Source organism: Trichoderma ghanense, assembly GCF_004382785.1.
Source record: "Trichoderma ghanense strain CCMA-1212 chromosome Unknown scaffold_18, whole genome shotgun sequence".
Lineage (NCBI taxonomy): Eukaryota > Fungi > Ascomycota > Sordariomycetes > Hypocreales > Hypocreaceae > Trichoderma > Trichoderma ghanense.
In genome coordinates, this window is record NW_027395681.1 from 324,524 (window position 1) to 352,224 (window position 27,701).

At 55.0% G+C, this 27,701-nt stretch overlaps 9 protein-coding genes across 9 annotated transcripts; 5 read left to right on the forward strand and 4 right to left on the reverse strand.

Moving 5' to 3' along the window:
- Window positions 1-1,131: 1,131 nt before the first annotated feature.
- Window positions 1,132-7,224, forward strand: CCMA1212_009737 (Dynamin-binding protein; the record flags this gene model as incomplete). The annotated part of the gene is made up of 3 exons (XM_073706809.1): window positions 1,132-5,850; window positions 5,922-7,034; window positions 7,108-7,224. 3 exons carry the CDS (start codon window positions 1,132-1,134, stop codon window positions 7,222-7,224), a joined length of 5,949 nt encoding a protein of 1,982 aa, XP_073554799.1.
- A 1,300-nt stretch (window positions 7,225-8,524) lies between these two features.
- Window positions 8,525-10,637, forward strand: CCMA1212_009738 (General alpha-glucoside permease; the record flags this gene model as incomplete). The annotated part of the gene is made up of 6 exons (XM_073706810.1): window positions 8,525-8,616; window positions 8,741-8,766; window positions 8,920-9,240; window positions 9,309-9,380; window positions 9,462-10,158; window positions 10,247-10,637. The coding sequence occupies 6 exons, from the start codon at window positions 8,525-8,527 to the stop codon at window positions 10,635-10,637; spliced, it is 1,599 nt and encodes a 532-aa protein (XP_073554796.1).
- A 3,975-nt stretch (window positions 10,638-14,612) lies between these two features.
- CCMA1212_009740 (uncharacterized protein) lies at window positions 14,613-14,807 on the reverse strand (the record flags this gene model as incomplete). Its single annotated transcript, XM_073706811.1, has 1 exon — window positions 14,613-14,807. One exon carries the CDS (start codon window positions 14,805-14,807, stop codon window positions 14,613-14,615), a length of 195 nt encoding a protein of 64 aa, XP_073554645.1.
- Window positions 14,808-17,649: 2,842 nt separating this feature from the next.
- CCMA1212_009742 (uncharacterized protein) lies at window positions 17,650-17,826 on the reverse strand (the record flags this gene model as incomplete). Its single annotated transcript, XM_073706812.1, has 1 exon — window positions 17,650-17,826. One exon carries the CDS (start codon window positions 17,824-17,826, stop codon window positions 17,650-17,652), a length of 177 nt encoding a protein of 58 aa, XP_073554646.1.
- Window positions 17,827-19,894: 2,068 nt separating this feature from the next.
- CCMA1212_009743 (uncharacterized protein) lies at window positions 19,895-20,353 on the reverse strand (the record flags this gene model as incomplete). Its single annotated transcript, XM_073706813.1, has 1 exon — window positions 19,895-20,353. One exon carries the CDS (start codon window positions 20,351-20,353, stop codon window positions 19,895-19,897), a length of 459 nt encoding a protein of 152 aa, XP_073554647.1.
- Window positions 20,354-21,272: 919 nt separating this feature from the next.
- CCMA1212_009744 (uncharacterized protein) lies at window positions 21,273-22,976 on the forward strand (the record flags this gene model as incomplete). Its single annotated transcript, XM_073706814.1, has 4 exons — window positions 21,273-21,813; window positions 22,104-22,304; window positions 22,658-22,827; window positions 22,884-22,976. 4 exons carry the CDS (start codon window positions 21,273-21,275, stop codon window positions 22,974-22,976), a joined length of 1,005 nt encoding a protein of 334 aa, XP_073554689.1.
- On the reverse strand, window positions 22,125-22,685 carry CCMA1212_009745 (uncharacterized protein; the record flags this gene model as incomplete). The annotated part of the gene is made up of 1 exon (XM_073706815.1): window positions 22,125-22,685. One exon carries the CDS (start codon window positions 22,683-22,685, stop codon window positions 22,125-22,127), a length of 561 nt encoding a protein of 186 aa, XP_073554690.1.
- Window positions 22,977-24,449: 1,473 nt separating the features above from the next.
- On the forward strand, window positions 24,450-24,653 carry CCMA1212_009746 (uncharacterized protein; the record flags this gene model as incomplete). Its single annotated transcript, XM_073706816.1, has 1 exon — window positions 24,450-24,653. The coding sequence occupies one exon, from the start codon at window positions 24,450-24,452 to the stop codon at window positions 24,651-24,653; it is 204 nt and encodes a 67-aa protein (XP_073554643.1).
- Window positions 24,654-25,613: 960 nt separating this feature from the next.
- On the forward strand, window positions 25,614-26,683 carry CCMA1212_009747 (uncharacterized protein; the record flags this gene model as incomplete). Its single annotated transcript, XM_073706817.1, has 4 exons — window positions 25,614-25,650; window positions 25,709-26,150; window positions 26,213-26,275; window positions 26,338-26,683. 4 exons carry the CDS (start codon window positions 25,614-25,616, stop codon window positions 26,681-26,683), a joined length of 888 nt encoding a protein of 295 aa, XP_073554644.1.
- Window positions 26,684-27,701: the final 1,018 nt, after the last annotated feature.

The window sequence follows — 27,701 nt, forward strand, 5'->3', positions numbered from 1 at the left end:
ATCGTGTATACTTCAATGGTACAACAGGCCCAGAAAATGTCGCCAGGAACCTGCGGAACTTGAAGCCGTTCAAGACGTGGGAGCTCACAATGTTCTCTCATATATTACCTTGTCGTCAACTGATTACCGCCGGCCGGCAGGAACGCAACGGGAATCAGACGACAGGAGAAATTTTCAGCTTTCGTCCTTTTCTCCTCGCCTCTGGTTCTAGTACAGCCCTCTCCGAGTTAGAATGGCCCAGGCGGCATCGTGTAATGGAACATGAGGGGGGGAAAAAGAAACGACGAGAGAACCCATCAAGGTGAAACACGGCCGTTTCCCTTCTTTTCTTTTTTTTCCGTCCTTAGATGGAAAAGAAGTCCTAGATGCTATTTTAGTGGTAGTCACACACAGAAATCGAGAAGACGACGAGCAGAAGCCCCATCCAGCCTCTAACGGCGGAGACTAAACAGCCCCGTCCACGTCTAACGCATCCGCTCTCCATTAGTCGACATTAGTCCTCGAATACCTTACTAGGTACACGCATGCAATTGAGTCGACACCTCGAGCACCACTTTACGAGTACCTACGGAGACAGTTGGGCGGTACCTCGGGGTACCTTCCATTACCTTACTACCTACTAACCTACTGGGTCGTGGACGTGGAAGTGGGAGCGCAGCAGTGACATGCCCTTGGTGGGCTGAACAGGCCCTGAGAGGGCCCCCAAGACCAGCGCCAGCCAGTGAGAGCCAGTGAGGGGGACCGCTACAGGGGCCCCAGACCGTTAATGTGCAGGCCTCGACTGCAGCGGTTGGATCACCCACCTCGCTGGGCGTCGTATCCGGCCTGCAGCTGCAGCTCCTCGATTCCATCTCCCCGGCGCCTTCCAATCACCACCCCCCCCAAAATCTCCTCGCCCACGTCTCACAGAAGCCGGCCAGGGCCAAGCAGCAGCTTCGAAAGCCGCCCGTCTCCCAGGGGGAAAAATCAAACGAGGGTGCCGCCACCGGAGAGACACCAAGGCCTCGAGAAACACGCCGCAGAGAGGGACGGATCGATGCTTGGGGGCCTCTCCTCTCGACGTGCCCCGGCCAGTCGTTGCCCAGTCGAGCACCAGCACCGCGATTGTCGCCAGCCAGATCGAGTGATGCTATGGACCCGGACCCGGACCTGGACCTGGACCTGCCAGCCCGAGTAGAGCGCAGCAGTCTGGATGATAGCGTGTTTGTAGCCCACGATGCGCATCCGCCGGCTCGCCATCTGCCCCATCTCCATCTCCCCCATCTGGCCCATCCGACCTCAAACTCAACCTCCAACTTCACCTCCAACTCGCACCCGCCCGCTGCCAGCGACATTGTCCTGCCCGCCTCAACCACCAATGCCCAAGCCCTCGCCCACCATGCAGCTGCCACCCTAGATCCTGACGACTACTACAGGAGCTACGAGACAGCGTCCAGCCCCGGCGGCGAGCCACAGTCACTCCCAATGGCCTCGCCAGTCCCGCCTCCCACCGCGGATGGGGCTGCTGCAAGACACCTGCAGCCGCCTGCAAATCGCAGTGCTAGCCGTCAGGGTACCAGCACCGCCATGCGCTCCGCTTCGAGCCCCCTCGACCGCAGGCCAGCCGCGGCGTCGTCGTCGAGATCCCCCTCGGCCAGCGCCCCCAGCGTGAGAGATCTGAAGAAGCGCTTCGATCAGAACGGCGGACCCAACTCCATCCCAAGAGCTCCTCCACGCCAGGTTGCACCGGTAGCCCGGGTCAGCAAGCAAGATTCGAGCAAGCCCAAGCCCAAGCCCAAGCCCAGCCTGCCGGGCCCTTCGTCCACGCACCCAAGCCCTCGCCCGGTGATCCCCGCTTCGAACTCGTCCAAGCAGTCTCGGTCGTCGTCGTCCAACTCAGCCTCGACCTCGCGTTCGGCCTCGACGCCGGCCTCGTCAGCCCGCTCGCAAAAGCCACGGCACGGTGAACGCGAGCAGGCGGCGGGAAGTTCGCGGTCGTTTGCAAACCGTATTGGCAATCATCAGCCTGAGACATCCACTAACGGGAACTCAACCGCCTCCAGCTCTATGACACTACGGCCACACAAGTCCCCACCCTCAGCCTCCCAGCCGTCGCCGCCATCTCCAAAGTCTAATCCTCAGTTCCCGGGCCTCCTGTTCGGCGAAATCCCCCCGGGCCAGCTCGACGTTGCCGCTCCAGGCTTTGGCATCGACACCATCCGCCCGCGACGAACGTCCGAATCCAACGTGCACGGCCTCGTGGGGCGCCAACGCAGCCTCTCCGACCTCGAAGCCGAGCCCGCGTCCCCGTCCAGCTGGTACAGGGACCTCCACATATCCCGAGGGAGCACGCCGAAAACCCACGCGCGATCTCGCAGCGATCTCTCGGCGCTGAAGCCCATCGTCACCACCCTCAATCCCAAATCGCCTACGCCTGCGTCGACGTCGGCATCAACGAAAACAAGGGCGAAATCGCCAACGGTAACTGCTCTTGCGGCAGCCACGGTCACGGCAACGGCTGTCGCAGCAGAGGCCGCAGCCGCCACCCCTTCGGTCTCGCACGCGTCGGCATCCGCCAGCTCCAAACTCCCAGTCTCCATCAGCAGGAGGCTTGCGAGCCCAACCAACTCTAGTCCTACCTCCTCACGATCGGCCTCGCCCTCTGCGCTTCGGAGACCGCCAGTCAATGGTCGTAGCAGTAGCAGACAAGCCAAATCGATCGCCTCCACGACTCGAGCGAAAACACCCACGCAGACGGGTCGAAAACAGCCTCCCCAGGGGCTTGTTACACCGAGCAATAGCAACAACCGGCTCCAAGCGTACGTGTCCACCGCGCCGCCTAAGCTCTCACCGCCATTAAGGAGCTCTCGACCTCGACAGCCAGTCTCCGTAGCGACAACAGCAAGCTCCCGGATGAAAGAGGCGGCCAAGGCGAAGCCCCCTGCACGGCCAAATGCACGGGACGGCCCTTCTTCGTCGAAGACGTACGATCCGGCGAAGCGTAAGATCATAGTTGGACCTATAGATTTCGAACAGCGTCGAGAACACATTCGACTGGCATACACCAAGACCATTCGCGAAAGCCAGGCCTTTGAGGTGCGCCAGAAAGCGGTGGAGAGGAGGCGGAAGCAGATGGAGGAGGCCGAATCGAAAGCCGCAGCCACCGAATCTACAGCGACAGATAATACGGCTACAGGTCCATCTACATCTACGGATTCACCGACCACGGTGATTGCTGGGGACGGCGAGGCGACGGATAAGGGGTCCCGGGACGGCCATGCACGAGTAATTCCAGACGTAGCGGCAGAGACAGGGCTAGTCGAAAGCAGCCCCTCGACGAAAGAGCCGGCTGTGGAACTCCCAGCTGATCATGGCTCTCGCGCTGCTGTGGAGAACCAGGAAACCCTTCTAGAAATCCCGACAAATGCAGCCTCGCACCCGGCATCTGGCAAGGGGGGTGATTCGCCAACGCTGGGCATCCCCGGGGGCTTCCCTGAACCCTCACCGTCCTCCACCGTAGCCAGAAAGCAGAGGCCTCTGTCGACCATTTCAATCATTTCAGCCACGTCTGCTGTTACGGAGTTTGATACAGAGCCCCAGGCGGAGCTTGCCGACCTGGCTATGTCCGATCGGCCGCTCAGCCCACAGATTATAGTGCCGACGAGAGAGCGCTCTCAGTACCGAAGCCCCTTTGAGGACGACGACTTTGCATCGTCGCCGCCTCGGCCGCGTCCTGCGACCCATCAAATCAGTCAAGATCGTCACCCTATCGAGCAGCCGTTCATCCCTGACGCCTATTACGACAATGAGCATCGGGAGCACTCCTTGGAGCCCCATGCCCAGCAAGATTACCAAACCATTGTGACCATTCTGCCGCAGCCCTCACGCGAGCCCCCTGCTGCCGAAGGGACTGCGCAGGCGGCGACTTTTCCCCGACTGGACATTCAAGATGAATCTGACTGCCACTCGGATCTAGAAAGCGTTCCGGCAATGGCTCGTCGCATGCGTAGTGATGTCGACGATGCCGCCACTGATGCCTGCACCGAAGAGACAGACGATCGCGATGGGATGGAGGATGAGCGATCCCCGTACCGCTACGGCGGCACTCTCTCGTCGAACAGGGCCTCTACATGCGCATCATCAGACATAGAAACGTTTGACGACCTTTTGTACCCTTCGCATGACGAGCAGCTGGATGCGGGCCCACCAAACAGACTACTGGCGCCGCCTTCGATCTCTCGGGCCGACAGATTGAGCCACCAGACGGCATGGACGAATGTCTCCGTCGACAGCATTGCACACTCCGAGGCCTCAGACTCTCCGGTCCTGCGAGCCAGCTCGTGGAAGATGTCCGGTTCGTCCGGGCGAGACGACTCTTCCCTCAGAAGCCTCCCCTATAGCGGAGTCGGCGTCCGCCCTTCTGTCGACTCGACGCGGTCGTCGATCCAGCTTGGCCAGCAGCTGCCGGAGCTAGACACGGGCGAAGGCTTCTCCATCCCGTATCTGTCCGCAGAGGCGACCTCTGACTTTTCCTATCTCTCTTCCCCCGGGAAAAACGATCCATCACCTCACCCGCGCTCTGGACGGAACTCGGCCATCGACTCGCAAACGTCAAGTGTATTCTATGAGCAGTCCCAGTATGGCAGCACCTTGGTCAACTCTGATCGCGGAAGTGGAGAATATGTCTCGCACCACTCGGAAACTCCTCTGTCGATGATGGACATGACCTCGATGGAGACCATGGATCGGTACTATGACGGTCGCACCCAGGTGGACAGCGATGCCAAGTCTTTCATCCAGGAATCCGAGGGCCTGAGCAGCGAAGAGCGCCATCGCCTGATCCAGAGACGCAACGTCATCAAGGAGCTCGTGGACACCGAAGCAATCTTTGTAAGAGATATGAACATTGTGGAGGAAATCTACAAGGGCACCGCAGAGGCGTGCCCTAAGCTGGATGCCAAGATTGTCAAACTTATCTTCAGGAACAGCGACGAGATCATTGAGTTCCATACTTCGTTCCTCGTCCTGCTCAAAGAGGCGGTGGCCAGCATTTACGTGCCGAAAGGCGGCCGGTCTCTCGTTGCGAGGGAAGACTCGATCTACTCGGAACAAAGCCAGACTTCCATCGTCGACCTGAGTGATGCCAAGGACCGGGAGACGTCGCTTGGTCCAACGTTCCAAGCCAACATGGAGAAGATGAAGCTTGCTCATGAAGGGTTCCTGAGAAACAGCGACCAAGCAGCAAAGAAACTGATCCAGATCCAGCAGGACCCGACGGTGCAGATATGGCTGAACGAGTGTAATGAGGTAGCCAAGGACCTGACGGCTGCCTGGGACCTGGATTCCCTCCTCATCAAACCGATGCAGCGAATCACAAAGTATCCGAATCTGATCATGACGCTCCTTCAGCACACGCCCCAGGATCACCCCGATCGCGAGGCCCTCGTGGTGGCCAAAGACGCCCTCGAAGAGGCCATTATCGAGATCAACAAGACGAAGAAGAATTTTGAGCTGGTCGGACAAATCGTCGGTAGAAAACGTAAGGAGTCCGACGTGAAGGCCGGACTCGCTCGTGCCTTTGGCAAGAAGGTGGACAAGCTGCAGGGCGGCACCCGGCCACCGGAGGATCCCGAGTATCTCAAGCTGGAGGAAAGGTTCAGCGACGATTACTTGCGGCTACAGGTCGTCCTGCGCGATGTCGAGTTCTACACCAGACAAGTTTCGTCGTATGTGCACGAGTTTCTGCAATACCTATCAGCCATCGAGCTGGTGATGCGTCTCCAGCCGAGCAGCTTCCCCGAGCTAGAGAGCAAGTGGGTACGGTTCAATATCTCGATCCGCGACATTGAGAAGGTAGCGCTCGAGCAGCATGTAAGTTTCGCAACCCCCCTTTCCCTTGCAAGCTTTCCGCAAATGACCGTACTGACTTTGTATTGCACCAGCTGTCCCAGATTCGAAAGCATGTCATTGAGCCCTTTGAGCAGGTCATCAAGTCTTACGGTAACCCCTCGTTGGCTATGAAGAAGAGACAGAAACGGCGAGTCGTGTGGGAGCGCGCAGAGCAGCTGAAGAAGGCGGGCAAAAGCGTCGACCCCAAGCTTAAGGAGCTTGTTGAGCAGTATGAGGCTCTCAACGATACGCTAATCAAGGAGCTTCCCAAGCTTTCGGCGCTGACGGAGAAGGTGGGAAACATCTGTCTGGGCAACCTCATCAACATCCAGGCCAACTGGTACTTTATCTGGAGAGAGAAGATGAGAGCTGTGCTACCGGACTCTCCCACGATGCCAGACATTGAGGAGATAGTGTCAACTTTCCAGCGAGACTTTCCCTATGCAAACGAGATGATGGCCAGCATCAGCATCATCAACCCAGCTTACCGCGGAAGGACGTCGCAATCAACAAATCACGGAGACGACGCCAGCCTGCCCAGAACCAGAGGCCGTACCTCGGAGTCGGTAGATAGAGGATGGAGCCAGTCCTTCAACGGCGAAGCTGCGCCAAGTCTACCGCCTCCCGACTTTGGCAAACGGCATAGCGGCTCGTTTACTCTCTCCCCTATCAGCGCGGGTCCGTCCTCTGGCTTCGGGACGTCAGCTCCCAGTCCTCACCAGTACTATTACCGAGACTTTTATGCCGGCCTGTCAAGCAATCAAGCGGGAATGACATCCCCGAGATCGGCCGATGTACCAGCAACTTCTCGATCACTTGGAGGCACGCGGCCGAGTACGGGCAAAAGCTACGATTCGTCGGCTGTCTCAATGCCGAGACAGAGCACGGAGTCAGCGCCTCACATTCGACGAGACTCGGGCACGGCGTACTATTCCAGCTACCACCAGCACGACAGCCGTAGATTCTCGAACCTCTTCCACTCTGCCCTCCCTCTGCCGGACGGCCCCGAAGACAGTCAGCGGTCCTCTAGAGCATCATCGCGGGAGCGAGCGCATGCTTCCGACGGATACAATATCCTATGGCTGGCGGCGTCGCTCTTTGAGTTCAACATCTCGACAACCAAGCACGAGGCCGGTTATCCTTATCTGACGTATCAGGCTGGCGAGGTATGTTTTTTTCCAAGATTCCAATGCCCCGTCAACTGTGGAGCCAGCCATGCTAATAATGAGATATTGACAGATATTCGATGTGATTGCCGAGAAAGGCGAGCTCTGGCTTGCCAAAAACCAAGACGACCCAACGGACCAGGTGGGCTGGATCTGGTCCAAACATTTTGCCAAATTGGCCGACTCATGAAGAGAGGCGTAATTGAATCTTTTGACCACGGCGTTGGCGCGAGGCAGACAAAACACCCCAAACGAAGCGATGGATTTTGCCTTTTTGTCTTAACACTTACAGTTTATGGAAACCGGGATAGCATCGAGGAGATGCACGTGTACACAATAACCAAGGCATCGAGGAGGGACAGGCAAGCACCCAGGCGTTTCTATTTTCTTTCAAGGTTTCCCATCCTCTTCGGTTTCTTTTGTTTCATGAAGCCCCTTGTCTTACGTTCTCTTTTTGTCTCTTTCCTGTGTCAATTTGCCTTGCAAGCCCTCGGATGGTCTCTCGCGATGAAGCTTGAGCCAGGGGACGCATCGATTGGAAGCAGACTTCGACTGTGGCTCTTCCAGCAGGCGAGATTTACTTCATTTTGTTGTCATTTTTGGCCGTCGATTTGTCCTGTCGGATTTATGTAAGAGGCGTTGGGCAACGAGGCCTGGTGTAAGGCATGAGAGAGCAAGCGGCTTAATGGAAGAGATGCGACAGGTGTAGGGGGTCGAACATGTCCTACCATATCGAAGCACGGGGTAGACAGGTCTGAGCCAAAAAGATACCATGACATGATTTAATTTCTGTACGAACATGGCGCGAGCTTGGCGGCTTGGTAGGAACCGACTGTACAACATGACGACGTGCTTTGACCGGCTGTCAGCTGGCGAAAGGGCAAAGAAAACATGAGTGATAAAAATACTTTGTAGATGTGAGCCATACGCAAAGCAGGATGAGACTTGAAACTCGAAACCCGTTTGGATCTGTGTCACAAGGCTATTCCAGACTCAGGCTGGCGAGCAGAAGGGAGGTGGAATTGGCGCAAATACGAGAACCTGTGAGACCCCTATGGCTGTTTCGAGTCTAGAACGAGATTGTGAGTCGAAGTTGGTCTGGGTATGGGGGTCTCACAGGGGGGCAGTCCCTAATAATAGGCCCAAGGGAACATGGGGGGTTTGGCAAAAGGACGCGCCATGATATTAAGCGGGAGATTGACCCCTTTTGCCAGGGCCGTTTTACGCTCAGGCACGCAGAAGCGTGAGATTGGGTGAGAGAAGAGAGAACAAAGGGACGACGAAACGCAACACAAAACACCCAGGAAAAATCACACAGCCACGAGGAGTTGAGATGATGATAGCAATGTTTACATAGCAAATGCCATTTTACGAGGGGGATTTCAAAAGCGAGAGTTAATTCATCTATTTTCCTTTCTTCTGAATTTGAATTGGTGGTGGTTAAGAGGGGATTCAAGAGTACAGAGTAAAGAGGGAAAGAGACGTCCGCGATGGCGGCTTCCTTGGTCGGACGGGCATCGATTCGGGGAGGTTCGGAGACGGTGCAGATGGTGCTCTTGACGTTTTGCACGATTGGGATTACGTGAGTCTTGATCCTTCTCTTCTTCATCTTTTTTTTTCCCTCGCCATTCGGTACCTGTGAAGAGGATGGGAATGGGTGCAAATGGGTGAGAGATGCGCTTTGATTGCTGACGCGTCTGTGGCAGGTTTACATGGGGGATCGAAATGACGTGTGAGTCTGTCCTTTCCGCCCCTCGATGGGGATCAATCGAGATGCTCCAGTAACCCTCGATGATGATGATGAGGAGGAGGATGATCTCCATGTGAAGGTTTCAGTTCAGCCATCAAACACCAGCTAACACCGCCCCGCGTCACCAATCAACAGACTGCACGCCCTACCTCCTCAACCTGGGCCTCACCAAGAGCAACACCTCCCTCGTCTGGATCGCCGGCCCGCTGTCCGGCCTCATCGTGCAGCCCATTGTCGGCGTCGTCGCGGACGAGAGCACGTCGCGCTGGGGCCGCCGGCGCCCGCTGATGCTGGTCGGGGCCGTGATTGTGTCGGCGAGCCTGCTGGTGCTGGGCTTCACGCGCGAGATCGTGGCAGCGCTGGGGGGCGGCGATGGCAAGGATGCGGCGACGATGAGGGCAACGGTGGTGTTGGCTGTGGCCGCGATTTACGCGGTCGACTTTGCCATCAACGCGAGTATGTCTTGTTGTGAACTGCTTGGTTTCAGAGGATTCTGGCTGATGGATGATGGTGCTCGGTTCTAGTCATGTCGTGTGCGAGGAGTCTCGTGGTTGATACTTTGCCTATCGAGAAGCAGCAGACAGGAGCGGCTTGGGGTGAGTAGCTGACGAGTAACAATCCTCTCCCCCTCTGTGAGAGATGCCACTGACGCCTCTCCTCTTCTTCTCACCCTTTAGGCAGCCGGATGAATGCCATCGGCCACATGATCGGGTACGGCGCTGGGTCCATTGACCTCGTCCGCCTCCTGGGCCCCGGCTTCGGCGACACGCAGTTCAAGCAGCTGACCGTCATCGCCGCCATGGCCATCCTCGGCACCACGGCGGTGACGTGCTGGGCCGTGACGGAGCGCGTCCTGGTCGCCAGCAAGGGCCCGACCAAGAAGCATGGCGACGACAGCCCCTTCAGCGTCCTGCGCCAGATCCGCTCCACGCTGTTGACGCTGCCGCCCCGTGTCCAGGCCATCTGCTGGGCCCAGTTCTGGTCCTGGATCGGCTGGTTCCCCTTTCTCTTCTACAGCACCACCTGGGTGGGCGAGACATACTTTCGCTACGATCTCCCGCCTGGCGCTGCAAAGTCGGCGGACACGCTGGGAGAGATTGGGCGCATCGGCAGCGCGGCCTTGATGCTCTACTCGACCGTCAGCTTCGTCGGAGCCTTCCTGCTGCCCATGGTGATCCGCTCGCCCGCTGATGACAGCTACACACACCGTCCGCCACGGGCCATGGCCGGCTTCCTCGAGAAGCTCAACAGCGCCAAGCCTGACCTGCTGACGGCCTGGATCTGTGGTCACTTGATGTTTTCAGCGTCCATGTTTCTGGCTCCCCTGGCGAGGAGCTTGGTATCAGCCACCTTTCTCATGTGTCTCTGCGGCGTGTAAGTACTTTTCTCGGCCAAGTTATCGGGAAAGCAGCCATATACGTGCATAACTTGTAGAGGGAACCTTTGCTCACCTTCTTCGCAGACCATGGGCCATCGCCATGTGGGCGCCAACAGCTTTTCTCGGCATTGAAGTCAACAAGCTCAGCGGCGCACAGGATCCCTCGGTCCTCCCTTCATCGCGTCAATCTTCCCGGCCCTCGTCTGCGGCATCTTCTTCCTCATCGGGTGAGCTATCGGGCATCTACTTTGGCATCCTCAACATCTACACCACGCTGCCGCAGTTCATCGGCACCTTCATTTCCACAATCGTCTTTGCCCTGCTTGAGCCCGGCAAGAGCCCTGAGCTGCATGATGCCACTGAGGAGGTCCCGGGCGGCAAGGAGGGCACCAACGCCATTGCGGTTTGCCTGTTTATTGGCGCCATCAGCACGCTGGTTGCAGCCCGGATGACGCACAAGCTGCGGAGGCTGTGATGAGGAAGGCGGTTTCCACCTTTGTGTCACTTGATTATGGTCTCCATTGAGTCGAACCAGCAAATGTGGGAATGAGGGGGATAGCATCGAGGAGATGCACGTGTACACAATAACCAAGGCATCGAGGAGGGACAGGCAAGCACCCAGGCGTTTCTATTTTCTTTCAAGGTTTCCCATCCTCTTCGGTTTCTTTTGTTTCATGAAGCCCCTTGTCTTACGTTCTCTTTTTGTCTCTTTCCTGTGTCAATTTGCCTTGCAAGCCCTCGGATGGTCTCTCGCGATGAAGCTTGAGCCAGGGGACGCATCGATTGGAAGCAGACTTCGACTGTGGCTCTTCCAGCAGGCGAGATTTACTTCATTTTGTTGTCATTTTTGGCCGTCGATTTGTCCTGTCGGATTTATGTAAGAGGCGTTGGGCAACGAGGCCTGGTGTAAGGCATGAGAGAGCAAGCGGCTTAATGGAAGAGATGCGACAGGTGTAGGGGGTCGAACATGTCCTACCATATCGAAGCACGGGGTAGACAGGTCTGAGCCAAAAAGATACCATGACATGATTTAATTTCTGTACGAACATGGCGCGAGCTTGGCGGCTTGGTAGGAACCGACTGTACAACATGACGACGTGCTTTGACCGGCTGTCAGCTGGCGAAAGGGCAAAGAAAACATGAGTGATAAAAATACTTTGTAGATGTGAGCCATACGCAAAGCAGGATGAGACTTGAAACTCGAAACCCGTTTGGATCTGTGTCACAAGGCTATTCCAGACTCAGGCTGGCGAGCAGAAGGGAGGTGGAATTGGCGCAAATACGAGAACCTGTGAGACCCCTATGGCTGTTTCGAGTCTAGAACGAGATTGTGAGTCGAAGTTGGTCTGGGTATGGGGGTCTCACAGGGGGGCAGTCCCTAATAATAGGCCCAAGGGAACATGGGGGGTTTGGCAAAAGGACGCGCCATGATATTAAGCGGGAGATTGACCCCTTTTGCCAGGGCCGTTTTACGCTCAGGCACGCAGAAGCGTGAGATTGGGTGAGAGAAGAGAGAACAAAGGGACGACGAAACGCAACACAAAACACCCAGGAAAAATCACACAGCCACGAGGAGTTGAGATGATGATAGCAATGTTTACATAGCAAATGCCATTTTACGAGGGGGATTTCAAAAGCGAGAGTTAATTCATCTATTTTCCTTTCTTCTGAATTTGAATTGGTGGTGGTTAAGAGGGGATTCAAGAGTACAGAGTAAAGAGGGAAAGAGACGTCCGCGATGGCGGCTTCCTTGGTCGGACGGGCATCGATTCGGGGAGGTTCGGAGACGGTGCAGATGGTGCTCTTGACGTTTTGCACGATTGGGATTACGTGAGTCTTGATCCTTCTCTTCTTCATCTTTTTTTTTCCCTCGCCATTCGGTACCTGTGAAGAGGATGGGAATGGGTGCAAATGGGTGAGAGATGCGCTTTGATTGCTGACGCGTCTGTGGCNCAAACACCAACGAAAAAAAAAAAAATGACAGCAAAAGAACCACAAGAAAAGATGCCAGCTGGTCGCTTCGGATATCCCCTCGTCTGGCCACGTTGTGCTTTTTCTCTCTTTCTCCTCTCTTCTCTTTCTAGTTTTTTAGGCTTCTTCGTCCTTTCCGTCAAACGCCCTGTTTTGGTTTGCTAGAGCAGATTCAAAAGCTGAGCTTGTCCCGAAAGACAAAGAAGCTGGCGCCCGCTGTGAGGGGCAACATTGCGGGAACCCGCCCGCGTTCTTTTAGCCTCTTTTCTGGGTTTCCCCCGCCTTGTTTTTTTTATCATTTTCGTGACATCGTCAATAACAGACACTTCATCGCTTGATTTTAACCACGCTTCTTATTACAGAGGGACGCCATCGTGATCATACAAGGAAAGCCCGCATCGCACGTGTCCCGAAACAAATATCCAAACTCATATCGCTGCTGCGGAGGAGAGGCGCAAGGGGAAATGCCTAGTAGAAGGGGCGCAAGACAGAGAGATGTCTACAATGACGTCGACGCCCCAGAACACGCGATGCAACAAATCGAGTCATGGGGGACAGAACAGCCCCTCTCACCGGAGGGGAACGTGATGGGCGCAGCGCTGCCGTCTTTGGAAGAAATAATTGCCCTGCCTCTTTCCTTTGCCTCCTGCCTGGACGCTGTGTCACCGCATAGTAGCCACCCCGAAATAGTTTACCCGAGTCTCCTCTCGTGTTGTCCTGTATTTAACCTCCTTTTTGCCTCTCCCCTTTCCCCGGATCTACACACTGTTTGCCACTCACACCTCGCACACATTGATACAAAAAGACAAGGCGACAGCTTCGGACTTGGAGGTATTCAAAAAAAGAAAAGAAAAAAAAAAAAAGAAAGGAAGGGGTAACTTGAAAAAAAAATTGCAAAAAATGAATGCCCACTATCAGAGTCGAACTGATCACCTTGTCATGTCAAGTATTTTACTAGTGACACGCTATACCGCTTAGCCAAGCGGGCTTTAGGACTTGTCAGTCTCTTTCAAATTTAGCACCATATACTACACAGACTACGTTGAATGTATCGGACAGCCAGTATTGCTCTACACATGTTATCACACGTCTCTTGCATCTCAAAATACAGTTCATGTATCAAGCACGACGTTCCAAGCCCATATTTTCGCCCTACCATGGTGCATGGCCCATCCAGCCTCAGCTACATCTCGCATTGAACACACAAAAACAAGTGATGGCCTCTGCGTGGAAACGGACTGGGATTCAACGGTAACAACACCGAAAGCCGCGTCAAGGCAACCGCAGAAATGAAAATCGGGTCTCGCAAACAGCCTCATTACAAACCCGACTCGGATCGGATATACAAACGGAGAAAGTCCATTCGAATTCCTCGCCGATTCACATTTGTAAGGATATCTTGCATTAGTAAGGCCGCTCATCAATCAACCTCGCAATCGCATCCAAAGACGGGCTTGGTGCAATGGAGATGTAGGGTACCTTTTTCGTCTTCTCGTCACAAATCAGCATCTCATACCTGGTATGCCTAATGGGTTGTACCTACATGACAGAGACACATCTCAAGCATCTTTGCTTCTGCCATATGCGTACTTTGTCATGGCACGTAGAAGTGCCATGTAGCCGTGATACGATATAAGGAGGTTGAATGCGGCCATATGTCGCATCGAAAGCTCACCTCTTCGTCCAGGAAAATGAACAGAGATGATCTCGCACTATCTTATGGCAGAGGAGAACGCCTAACCCCCCCCTGTCCTGTCACATGTCTCCCACTCGGTTCCGATCATTGTTCCTTCATCCTCTTTGCGGTTCACCGACGCACCTCGAAGCAGCGACGTAACGCCCAAGCATTCTCCCACATTTCCGTGTCAGCCAATCGTTCCACAACCCCCTTTGCCAATTGCTAATGAAAACGGGGTGGGGGTGAGTCGAAGAAATAGAGGACAGCACAGTAGAGACACAAACACAGGAGATACCTCCACCATCTGACCAATGACAAGACAATCTAGAAACAAAATGATGCACCAAAGATCGAAAAAAAAAAGAGGACCACGTACTCAGCCCGAAGGCCCTGCAAGGGAGATACAAACCGCTCTCTTCTCCCCGACAGCGTACAGTACCCTCCCCCGATGTGACCCGTTCGTCAATGCGAGAGCGGATTGTTGTCTTATCTATCGACCGCTCTTGTGACTCGCAAGACGGCCTCTTCCCATACAGAAATGTCGGGGTTTCTCGAATGGAGTCCTTCAAGGCTGTGACAAGCGAGACCCGGCCGACGGCTCGAATCAGATTGCCTCACTTCCAACAGGGAAAAAAAGTCCCCTGCTCGACCCAGTTGTAAACGTCAGTACTCCGTAGCAGTGTTCGTACGAATTGATCTTCGCTAGAGCGCGAATAGTCAAAGTCAAAGAAAAAGAAATGCTTGACGCTGTTGCATTCGGCCCTTTGACAGATCGCATCTCGGTCATAGGCGTCAAGGATACTACCACTTGCTCCCCAATACTATCTCCTTCGTCATGGCCTTTCCGCAAACTCCGCTATAGCCTTGCGCCGAGCCATCAGCTGTTAGCTGTCTGCTGCTCGCACACGCGTGAACGTACGTCGTCGCTTCGTAATCGCCTCCTCTCAACCCAAACTCCAGGCTCCCAACGTTGCGAGTCTTCAGAAACTCGGCCATTTCCTCTTTGGGACGGCCATGAAAACTGAAGCAGAGAGCGTCGTGCCACCCGAGAGCCAGAGCCCGTCTAGCTGCATACAGATAGAATCAGACGTCTGTGGCGTCCAGGCCGGCCAGGGCTCCGCCGCGATCTGGATATGCATGTAAACAGAAAACTCGCTTTACTTACTGATTCCCCTCACTCCCCAAGGCAATGAGTAGACACCTGATAGCTGCACACCCTACCTCATGGATCCCCGAAGTCCCTGTCTCCCCTGTCTCAGACCTTTCACTTCTCATCCTGCACATCAACTCGTACAACGCTGGTACCCGTACTTCGTACCTGTACATGTAAGCTGCAGCAGTCCTGCTTTCTCTCTTCGTTTCATTGTGTGCTCTCTTGACGATACGAAATCGTCCTCATTCTGCGTCGGTCAGCACTTTGAGCTCACCGTTGCGTCCTTGCTGATTCATCCAGTGCTTGTTTGGTGAATCTCTCCTCGACAGATCGCCATAGTACCGCCGAGCTTTGCCGTTTAGCAAATCCTTGATAACAGCCAATGTCCAGGCTCGCGGCAAGTGGCTCTCTCCCGCAAGCCTCGTTGGATTCGCCCTTGGGCAAGGTACAAGGACTAATCGCGATTGTGGGGGACTTCCATCTTGCGGGAAGGCTATCCAAGCGACGATTGAAATCCTCCCCCAGACAATCTGGGCTGAATCGTGACACCAAGGCCCTAGGGTACCAAGTTCGGAGTAGGATGCGGTAGCTCGTTCACAGCCACGTGGCTAGAGAGCATGAATCGAGAGCAAAGTTGACGAGCAAAGCAGACCGTTTATTTGGCCTACTCCCTACTACTAAAATAGAGAGACCGCGTTCTTCAGGGTGGACGTATAGACTTACCTTGGTTCCATGGGGAAAGTCTTTCGAAGCCTTTGAACCTTTCGCCCCCCCTCGGTACCAGGTAATGGAGTTGCTTAGTTCAGAGGGAGAGTGATTGCCCACCTTCCCGAGCCACTATGCAGAGTGTGCCTAGTACTTCTGAAAGTGAGCTCGTTTCATGATGCCCGATAAAGGTATGACGTTGGGACCTACTTTCATAACATGATGTGCGATCTGGGCTGGTCAGAAACAAGTCTTGCACTAGCCTCTGATCATCGACGGAGGCGCGTGTAAGCGCCATCTCGTCCAGTGCGGCACAGCTCGCAGGTAGCGAAGCAATGCGGCCCTGCGCAACTGCCCACGTACAGTAGTCCTGCATAGGAAGCATGTACGAAGCTTGGACGCCAAGGAGGAAGGGGGGAAGGGGCCGAGAGGCGACACGGGACTGCAAGAGACATGGGCTCCTGGAGGTTTGGTTGTCTGAAGAAGAGCCGTCGAGCCAAAGCCCAGCAAGTGGCGTTGCATGACAAGAGATCTCCCGCCGTCAAGCTGGTCACGGCGAGGCAGAATCCTGTCGTCCTTCTTCTGACAGTGCATCGGGGCGGCAGCTCCTGGTCTGACGCCGTGAAAGATGCGATACCCGCCCCGAGCAGGATGAGGAGGTGGGCCGTTGGCGTTTACCCATCCACTCATTAAGCCTTGAAGCAGGCGGTAGCTGCGGTTGCACCAACCCTTCTCCGTGTTTATGATAGTACAGTAGATGCCGAGCCAGCTAAGAGGAAGCGAACACGCACCGGCGCTGCCCCTAAGCCATCTAGTCCGCGGCCCGAAAGGAGGACTTAAAGTAGCTGAACCTGTCCGGCCTCATTGGCTCTTTGCCAGAGATCAGTGGCCGCAAGGCATGTGGCGGCGACGCCTCTACTGTCAGAGCAGAGCGGCGTATGGCGCTGCCTCCAGAAACCCGGTTGTCGTTGAGCAAACCCACCCCCCCCCCCCCCCNCCCCCCCCCCCTTCGCTGCTCCGGATCCCGCGGTCTGACCGAGCAAATCTCATGCGATAGCCTTAGTTGGTCGGTGGGGGGCATGTTCCGTAGTCCGGGCGGGTTTGGTTGCCTTCGGCCGGCAACTATCTCTCCTTACGCGGACTGTGTTTTCTTCCCCTCATAATGCCACATTTTAAGGGGGTCGCACTGAGACTAAGACGGCCCAAATCCGCTGCCGATGAAGAACTCGTCCGTTCCGCATCTTGACAAATTGCAAACATTGAATTGATCCGACTTGTGTGCCATACGAACAGGGCAAGCCGTTCTCCTCTGTTAGCGTGGTTGATATTGTGAATAGGCCGCCTTTCGGGGAAATGCCAGAAAGCAAAAAAGGATGGGCAGCTTCCAGGACCCAGCAAAGGACAGGGCTGAGAGAAGCGCGGGGCACACGGGGGGTGCTCGGTGCTGCTCTTAGCCAAAGCCAAGTGCCAATTCTCTCCTGATGTTTTCCATGAATGCCCAGCGCCAGGGAAACGGGTATCCGGAGCAATACTGAAGGCCTTCATCTGACGTTTGAACACCCATGATATTCACTTCGCTGGACAGCCACCAAGTCAGCAAATCGGACCTCGGTGAAGGTTCAAGGTGGTGTGCTTGTTTCGATGAAGGTGATCCAGGAAATGCTTGTTCTGCCATGTCCACGGCACGAGTAGATGGTGAGCAAAGTAACTAACAGCGTCCAAGTTCAACGTTGTGGCGGAGAATTGCGAGTATCGCCGCCTGGTGCCTGCCACTGTGCCCTGCAAGAATGACGGGATACAAACAGGCATTACAAATGCGTTTCCGTCGCTGCTTTGGTGATCAACCATGTCCCGTCCCATACCAGTCAATGATTTGAAAAAAGTGTAGTGACGAGTAATGCCGGCGCCTGTATGGCCAGAGTTACGAGCGAATCCCGAGCAGACCAGGACCTGGCCAGTCCAGTGAATCCTTACCCTGCCTCAGTGTACTATCTTCAAGCAGCTGTCTAACCTTGTTTCGTATAGAGGCATGCCATTTTCGTCGACGTGCAGCAAGCAGTCATGGTGTGACAGCGACAGCCGGCCTATTCCCCTTCCCTCCGCGACCAGGATGTCAACCGGGCCAGGGCCTGGCGAGTCCACGAGATGATGTTGCATGTGGCACGTTCTCAAAAAGCACGCGAGGGAGTGGTAGGAGCAGAACAGAGGGGTGTATGTTGAGTCATCACCTGGTTGGGGTCCCCCTAGTCGTCGATCGAAGTTGAATAACCGCATTGACCTTATCTAGCTGCCACCCCCTCGACCCGAACTTCTCATCGCATGGAAGCTATGGCAAGAAGCATGCCGAGTATGAAGCAACTCATAAAGTACCGCCTGACCCAGTCGATATGTATGTACGGCTTTGTTTCTGCGAGCCAAATTAGCTGTGGATCTGTTGTCAGAATCGCCTCTTGCTATATGTCCGACGCGGGGCTGGTACATGCATGCCGTTGTCGATACACCTTGTTCACGAATACCTCTTCTTTCACGAGGTGCAGTCTTGAGGCCGCGGTCATTGGCCGAGAAAAGTGTCGCAAATGTCTAATCTGCCCGCCTTTTCAACTGCCTCTCTCTTTCAGTTTCGGCTCTCTGCCACCCCCCAGTGTAGCCCAATGCGACTACGCAATTGAATGATCGCCCTTGCCCTGTGCCCATCCAAGTGATGGATCGAGGCGATGCTGGGAACAGAGCCTTTGGACATCCCGGAATCCCAACCTCATCGTCGTGTCCGGGTCGGAGAGCGGCGGGGACGCATTACCCTGTCCTCGGGACCGAGAAAAAAACGTGGCCTTCAACAAACCCCACACCAAACAGCAGAATGAAACACAGTGCCAGCGGTTCTCAGAGTTGTGTGAGAACGCATGGGCCGACCTGAAGCCAAAAGTAAGACCAAGGGCGAAGGGGGAACCCCATTCTTTGAGGCCAATGCAACCCCAGAGTAACAATCTGATTCGACCCCTGGATCAGGACCGTATCTTGGTAGGTCACAGAACAAGCGAATTCTTACCTACCAGCAGAATGCCCCGTTGCAGAGTGGGAACTTGCGTGCTCAACGATCTGAGGTAACGCTTGACTGACCTCTCCGCATGGTGCCATCACAGTATTAGTGTAGAGGCTCAGTCCGATGGAAGGGGTTGTTGTTGATGCTTATCCAGGTTGACAACCCCTCTTGCACCTCCAAAGGATGCTATTGCAGTTGCTAGGCTGTCCTAAATATGGAGAACAGCAAGGCCGTCCTTGGGATTATAACGCGAATCCACGACTATACCCGGCAGTGCTGGCAAGGGTCGTACGCCGGCGGTATTCAGGGCAGCAATTACACGATTGCCCGTAAACGTATAGATCCTTCGTCTTTGCAAGGTGATATTCGTGGCTCGTGCTTGCTTAGAAGAGTGGCTCATGGCTCTGCTGTGAGCCAGGATGGACCACTTCGAGGCTGGCAGCTGTAACACAGATGCACACGCTGACCTCATCTCATCGCTTGAGCTCGGGTAGAGAAGGGGCCAGCCGCGGAGTCGGTTGCGACGGCGAGCGAAGATCCCAGATGGACACTGTCTTGTCCGGTTATGACGCCGTACGTGAGGAGAGCAGACTAGAGCATGACTTGTTGTCAATTTGCCACAAGTCGCGGCTCGCTGGAACGGAGTCGCTTAACCCAGAATACTGCTTGCACCTACATTGCCTAAGGGTGTAGAGCATAAGCACGAAATCTGCCTTCTCTTCTTTGTATCGACTAGTTCCTCAACTCCATGAGGCATTCTTGCGCGGACGCAGGTCACGGTTCGCGCCTCGACCCTTCAATAGGAGCCAGGTCCTAGCCGCTGAAGCAATGGTCCAAAGGGAATAAACGAATCCATATCGATCTTGCTTATTCCTGTCGTCATCTAGCGCCGGCACCTTGCTGGGCCAAGATAGAATGCGAACTGCTCGGGGAAGATAAGAGGCGAGGAGGAGTCCAGGGGCCGCCGGGACGTTTACCGCCTTAGTGTGAAAATGACCAGTCTGTACTCGTGCTAGCACTCGGCAGGCATCCAGTACCTGGCATACGCAACCCAGTATGAGAATATCAAAGCATAAGTTGGGGGCCGGACTATAAGGGGATTGACGGGACTGGCTGGTGCTCCAGCAGAGGGACCCCCTGTTGATTGAGCAGAGGCGTGGCGTGTCAAGAAGGGGTCATCCGATGTCACGATGTCATCTTCCGATTGGGGGCCATGCAAAGAAGCCAGTCATCGGTCGAGAGCCGTTGATCAGAGGGCTGTGGCTGGCACCGCTTTTTGCCAATGATCTTTTGTGGTGGCCTGGGGCTAGCCTGAGGCGGGGAGCAGCGCCAGCGTGCGGTGTCCCGACTCGATTGGGTTGAATAGACGCCGACCTCGTCTTGCGACGCAGGGCTGAGGTTGGCCGTGGCAGTGGGAGTGCTGCCAGAATCCCTCTCGATCGAGGCGTGTGATTGGCGCTGGACCTGCACGGCCTGCACCCGCAGGCAGAGCTGAAGACACCTGAGGCTGGTTTGTGCTTCGAATCGGCGGCAGTGGTCGCCGATAGGCCGCTGCCTCGTGCACCGGTCGACCAACAGACGGGCATTTTTGGGAGGGGAGAGCACTAGGGCGTGCCGGCGTGCTGGCACTGGGTCGTTTCGCATCGATGGGCCAGGCGAGAGGTTGCAGAAGCAACCTGAACCAGCACCAGGCGTCTGGCGTTGGTGTTTGGTGTTGTGCTCACCTCAGGTTTGGGCCTTGCCTGGGTGCTGGTAACGCTGTTGGGGGTGACGGTGCATCTCAGTGAGCAGCTCGCCAACTCGCCTAACAGCACAGGCCACTAGCCCTGACTCACCAGATGCAGGCAAGGAGCGATCGACCAGAACGGCAAGTACGAGATACCTGGGGCCGCGCTTCATGTTACCCAAAGAGGAAAGACAACGTACTCGGTACCTCTCGCGCTCGCGGATCGTTGGTTGGCCGCCAGCAAGGAACCTAGTCGTGGTCCGATTTGGGCAGTGTCCGAAGCATGCACTCCGGTAGTCGTGCCGTTCGTTTGGCGCGTCAGTCAGGGCAGGGTAATAAGACAAGAATCCGATCCAATGCGGAAGAACGGTTGCTGACAGTCAACCAGCTGCACCGCGTCTGTTTAGCGGGTTGAGCGCTTGTGCTGGACGGCACGTTGTGATTGGCTTAGCATACGAAATCCCTTGCGGCTGTTTGTAGTTGAGGTACCCGTACGTGACCGTAATGCCGAGAGCGCGGAGTACCAGAATTGGGCCGAGTACGAGAGCTTGCCAGGTCCAGGATTACGGAGATTCAAGATTGGAGGTTCCAGCTCTGGTTCTTGCTGAGGTCTGGGACTTTGGTACTTGGCATATCCCCTCTTGGTGCGGTCGTCCGCGAGAAAATACTTACTTACCTCGCATCGCGACATTGATTTTCTACAATACTTGGCACATTGCATAGCTTCTAACGAACGAGCATCCGAATAAACGTAGTCGAGCCCTTCTTACACTACCTAGGTAAGCTACCTACCTACTTGAGATATACAGATGAATAAACTGCAAGACAGCCAACAACATGGAGTGTCTCAAGCTCTGGCAGGATTCAGCCGTTGGACAGTGGCTGTTTCTAGAAGCGGTGCGTCCCGAAGCCATCTCTTCCATTTCCAAGTGGGCGCTTCGGCAAGTTGAGACACACGGCGGTCGTACTGCGTACCTTGCAGCGCCTCCTCCCGTCTGCCAAATGGCAGGTACACTGGTACCCAGCCATCTGCCGACACCAAACTCTGAAGCTGATGCCTCAGGTTGTCGCGTCTCGCCCATATCTCATAGAATCGAGGGTTCGGCTACGATAGCTTTCTTTTCCCTCAACCCCTGCTTTTCAGGCTGCTCCACACGCAGCCAGCACCGTGCAACATGGCCAGCAGGTACCGATGCTACCTTGCCCGAGGTATACGAAGTACGAGCTACTCAATCGGTACCTGCTGTGCGACTAGAACGATGCTACCGGGAACTGTATTCTCCCCTCTCCACGCGGGCCCCTGTCCTTGTTTCTGTCCGTCTGACCCTACGGGGGCCAGAAGTTGCCTACAACTCTGAGTCGAGGTCGAACTCTATGTGTATTTGTCCGACACCTGCTCCAGATTGGGGGAGTGATGGGGGAGACCTACCTAGGTAGAGGCAAGGCCCCCTACCTGCGTATGCAAGGTAAGTATGAATCATCAGCTGCGAACGCCTCCCACAACTCGTACATGTACGAAGCAAAGCTAATAACCTACCTCTCTCTAGCATCGTGAAGGTATAGTGTCGGCACACCAGAGAAGGGTTGCATTTGTGGACATCCGCCATCCCAATCTTGAGCCAGACACGGGAGTGCTTACTGGAGCTACCACGAGCACTAATTGTACAGCAACCCCCAACCGCACAGATCTCACGCAGGGGATGCAGCCAGAGGTTGCTTCCAAAAGCGAGTATGCACCCTTTTTTGATGAAAATCTGGTGGACAATTCTGGAATCGTCCTTCGCTATGCTTCGCTATGCTTCGCACGCCTACTTGCTGCTTACTCGGTGTCGCAGAATTGGCCAAACACCCGGGGAGCGTCCGGTACATGTACGACGACGACGTCGGGCAGACAACTTCCATCCGGCTGACCTGCACGAAGCACAGATGCGGCCCAATGTTATTTAGAGTGGTCTCTGAACGATCTGCCGATCCTAACATGGTCAGATATGCTCCGTAACAAGATCCATACCTTACTCGTACCTGTCCTTGGAGGCTTGGACAACATGGGTCGGCCAGCTCGCGATTAGCAGGATAGATCCGTGTCTGGGTCTGAGGCGAAGCACAATCTGCCCAGTGGACTCGCAGCTGAAATAAAGCAAGCTGTATTAGGACCATACATACTTTCCTTTCCGTCTGGTAATGGCCGTGCACACTGTTACCATGTACGACTTGGGAAGTAGGTGCTCGAAACCGACGTGCGATCCACATACGCTTGAATCTACATGCGACACACACTCCCGACCATTTCCGCCTGCCTGTGCCTACATCTGCGCCTGCGCCTGTGCTTGTGCTGGTGCTTGCTCGTGCTTGTGCTTCCATAGAGCCTTATGCCGACTGGCTCCATGGATCCGTACGGTTATGGAGGCATCTGGTATTGAGTACGAAGCACTACTGCGACTATACCAGAGCACTTGTCGTGTTCTAATACTCGAGGCTTGCATTAGCAATTTGCGCAGCGGCTATGTCGAGCATCGCCAGGGCATCATTGCCGTCTACTAGGTAGCTGCTCGGGCTTCATGAGTGCGCTCGGCTCCGCCCAGCTCGAGTTGGCCTATCGCTCATGCATCAGACAGACAGACAGACAAGACGGCGACCAGGATCTTTTGGCTTGAGGTGTCCACGTACATCCGGAGTACAAGCGCAAGTCCATGAGCTTCTTGGACGCAGATACTTGAGCTCCGGCGCGGAGCCCAGCATCGCGACAAGTATTCAGAACTCATTCACGGCTCCCGTGCATCTGGGTTGCTTGCCTGCCCATGTCGTCCCAACCCCAACTCCAACCCCAACTCCGTGCCCATGGCTCAATGCCTGCACCTGCATTTGCGTATCGCCCATTCCGTGTTTCTTTTGGTGGGCTACATGGAGATAATGCTTATACGCGTCGACCGGCCAAGACGAGTCGCATCTTACGAGCATATTGGCAGAGTCATGGTATACTTACCCCCGAATACATTCACAGAAACTACCTACAGCGCGAGGACGGGGCCCCGAGAGAAGAGCAGAGACGAGACGACCGGCCAACCGCCTCCACCTGGCTTCAACTCTCATCTGAAGGCGCTTATGATGGCACAAGCACCCCGAGCCGGTTCCAATCAGGTACCACGCAGGCATCTGGTAGGGCAGGCCTTGTGAGCCTAGCCTTGAAGATGCCACAACGGCGCCGCCAAGCCGCCCGTCAGCATCCACACACCCAATTTTCTTCATCAACCACAGCGTGCAGAGATGCAGATGAGCTTGACCCCACGCCAGTTCCAGAGAACAAGGCTCTCCTATTCACACCCCTCTGGCTTTGCGCACGCCTCGCCTTCCCGAAGACTGACGCTTGCGCTCAAGCTTGCATGCAATCTACAGGGCCACTCCAAGCCCCCTCCAACGAGACAATATGCACTTACGCAAGCGAGCTAAAAAATTGCGGCTTTGGCAGTATGCAGAATTTGCAGCTTTATGCAAGAAGTTGATGCCCACGCAACAATCTATCGTACGAATACCTGGAGAGACACCCTCATCCGAGGAACTGGGTAAAGCGTGTTTCGTACGCCTAGACCAGCCAAGTAGAGCGCAGTACAGGGTCGCTTGAGCGCAGCAGCTACACCGTATTGCGCCGTGTTCTGCTGCTGAGCCACTGCGTTCACTGCCTAAGCCGCATCGTCAAAGTATCGTGCTACCATTGACCAGATGCCTCTCTCTCGCCATTTCCTGTTCCAAGTTCAAAAGCCGACTTGGCAGGACGAAGTACCTACAGAACGCTGCCTTTGGTAACCACTCAGCTTCTCCGCCGGCCATCAGTCCAGGCAACATAACGGGGCTTCATTCGCCATAGGTACCTCTCGGGCTCATCCCTCCTTGTCTCGCGACCCCTGCGGAGTCCCGATTATTGCATATCGCATACCGCGCATAGTACTGCCCTACGGCCCAACTGCCCTCATGCTCGTCCTCGCACAACTCCAAGACCCTGCAAGGCATGGCGCCGGGATGCCCACAGCCTCCGCACACCCCCAAGGCCAGGGCTCGTCTGCCTGCACGCCTCTCCTGCCTCTCACTCCCCCTCGACAGACAGCTGCTCTGTACTCGTACATACTCGTACCTTGCGCGGTTCTCGACAATCCTGGCAAGCAACACGCCTTGAAGCTAGTCCGCTCGCTCAGCCATGGAGAGCCCTCAATCTCTTCTGTCTAGATGGGCTGCCAGGCCACACACCCCTCTCCCCTTCGTCATGCACCTTTGCGAGCTCGACAGTACTCGTACAGGTATCTCCACCTCTCCTGCCATGGCGCTTTGTTCTTATAAGTCGCCGTCTGGTCCATGCTGGAACCATCATCCATCAGTCGAACCTCAGATCATTCTTTCTGATATAGACTTCTTCGAGGAGCCTTCGACTTTTTTTTTTTTCCTTTTCCCAACAACCTCCAGCATAGTCAGCCTGTGTGAAAGACGCGACGCGGCATCCAAAAGCCGCCGAATAGAAGCCCTAGCTTGCTCAATCCCGTTCTTCTACTTCTTTCTTTCACTTGGCCGATCTAAATCGTGATCCTCGAGGCCGCAACTGACTCCCGAGTCTCCCTCGGCCGTTATATTCCTTCGAGGCCCCGTTCTTAGAGCCACAACTGCCGCTTCTTCGACCATTGGCTTTTCAGCCGCCAGTGTCCCAGTGTCCCTGACAACGCCATTCTCTGTATCAGGCGGCTCGCCCCTTGATCGGAGCACTCACAACAAGATTCACAGCTCAGCAAAGCGCCGGCCTTCAGAGCCTTCTCCAGTTCTGATTATCAGTGGGAGACATCATACTCTCGTGCTTCCCACCACCGAATCTGCGTGTTACAGCACACGCCACCACAGCCTGCTGCTTATGCAAAGGCACGGACGCTGCTTCAGCCTTACTCTGTCTCACTTGAACTCGATACTTTATAAAACCAGACCAATTCTCAGCTCGGCCTCTGCCTTTTCCCACCTCCCTCCAAACTCCCTGACAACCTTTCCGATATAAGAGTCCAAGTTGCCCCCCTCCAAGGAGGCATCTGATCCCGAGGTTCCAACTTCTACCTCTTCTACCAGCATGAGGTGAGCAGGCTGCACTTCAATGCGCCGTTGAGTCACGCCTGACCAAGCTGTTTTAGTGCCGTTGCCATCCCATACGAGATGAGCGCCATCAGGTCGAGATCACCACTTTGGCCACGTACGTAGACTCTTATTCTTAGCTTAGAGATCGAGGCCATACTGACATAGTATTATAGACTCTACTCACCAAGACATGTTCGAGTCCGTCAACACATCATCCACCATGGTAGGACCTGATTTCGCCTCGATCCTCCACCCGGTGTCGGAACCCAGCGTTTCACCTCAGAGCGTTCCGAGGACGCTTCACACAAGCACTCCCAAGAGCGTGCTCACTGCCGAGCACCGAGTCCTCAAGAAGCAACGAGAGAAAGTTCGCCGCGATTCCAAGGTCCACTCGCGAGTGCAACGATCCGCCGACACCAGTGACCACCCGTTCATGCAAGCGTCTCTGTCCGCCATCACTAGCAGCATGGCCCTTCCCGTCTACGCGACAGCTGCGCCGACCACCATCTCTCTCCTCAGCGAGCCTACTCCGACACTCAGCGAGCCACAGTACCTCCCCCCTTATAGCCCCCATATGTCGGAGCCAGCATTCACTACTCAATATCAGCAGCAGATGTGAGTGATGACGCATCCATTCATTCCATCTTGACGGTTACTAATGATTGGCATGTGTACAGGCCATCAACCTACTCCATGTCGATGGATTACCAGCCAACCTATGCTACTGCCGGTGCATATAGGTACGTCCACCACGTCGGTGACACTGGTCGCGTTCGAGCCAGCAATACTCACAAGGGCGCAGCATCCCTCACGCTCCCATTCCGGGACAAGACGGCGGCATGGTGTACCGCATCCCTGCCATGCATTCAAACGGCCCAGCCTCGTCTGCCACAAGCACTGGGACTGGCAGCCCAGATAGCACCGGCCACGTTCGTGTGGTGCAGAACCGGCCAAAGCCACGATGCTGGGAGCATGGGTGCAACGGACGGCAGTTTTCGACCTTTAGCAACCTTCTTCGGCACCAGCGAGAGAAGTCTGGCCAAGCAGCCAAAGCCACCTGCCCCAACTGTGGCGCGGAATTTACCAGAACAACGGCACGAAACGGTCACCTTATGCACGACAAGTGCAAGCAGCGTCGGAACACCTGAGCAAAGCGTTTCAGAAGTCTCGCGTCGAGGCTGTGATTCATTCGCTTTCACCTACGAGGAGGGAGGCGACACATGATCGCCGCCCGTATTGCGGACTCTCACTCGGCTTTGATAAGCTCGTCAGTGGGGTTTCTGGTGTCGTAGCGATGACTCGCGGACATATCGTTGGTGATGGGGGAGTTTCCCCTCGATTGCGATCTTCGACTTGTCACGGAGTGGCGAGGCGTCGTCTACTCTTTGCCGGTCTACGCTTTTCTCTATTTCCTATGTTTACGATGGTTGGCCTTTTGTATTATATGATATACTCCCTTTCACTTATGTTGTTGGTATTACTTGGGTGTTTTTGGACTGGATGGATAACGAATTACGGGCAAAGCGTTGGACAAACCTTGGAACAGTGATACCAGGGTGCAAGTGGGACGGAACCGATTGATCATTTTTTTTTAGAGCACACAAACGACTGTTAGAGATTCATAGACGACGGGATGGAACTGTTCGCAACGTTGCAGAAGGATTACTTGATTAGGTCGGGGACTGGGGTTTAAGAAACCAGTCCAGATACTAGAATAGTAGTTTCTCATTTTGCATTCTTTTGTTCACCTGATCATTAAGCCTTGAGACTCTCGAGCCGCCTCCATTGACATGCATCTAGCTTAGAAGGAGAGACGGTCAAGTAGGGGGCACATCTTGTGCTCCTTGTCTTACCCCTGAAGAGGTGAAGCCGTCCCTGCCGTCGGGGAGCTCAAAGGCTTTCAAAATCATCTGTTCATCTACACAGGAGCGCGGCATCTTTCTTCGCGCTTGCTGTCAAATTAACCCTTGATCCAGGCATGGGTCAGAAAGAGTTTGGGCCTCGCGTAGCTACGGCGTTATGTTCGCTGAGACCACAGACACTTTTTCGGAATCGGATTGCGGTCTCCGTTTACTGCATCCCCTTCTTACCGTACATTAGCCTTTACCAAAAGGCTTACCAGGGTCCAGGAGCTCTAAGTTGTCAACTTCAATAACGTCGTGGGGC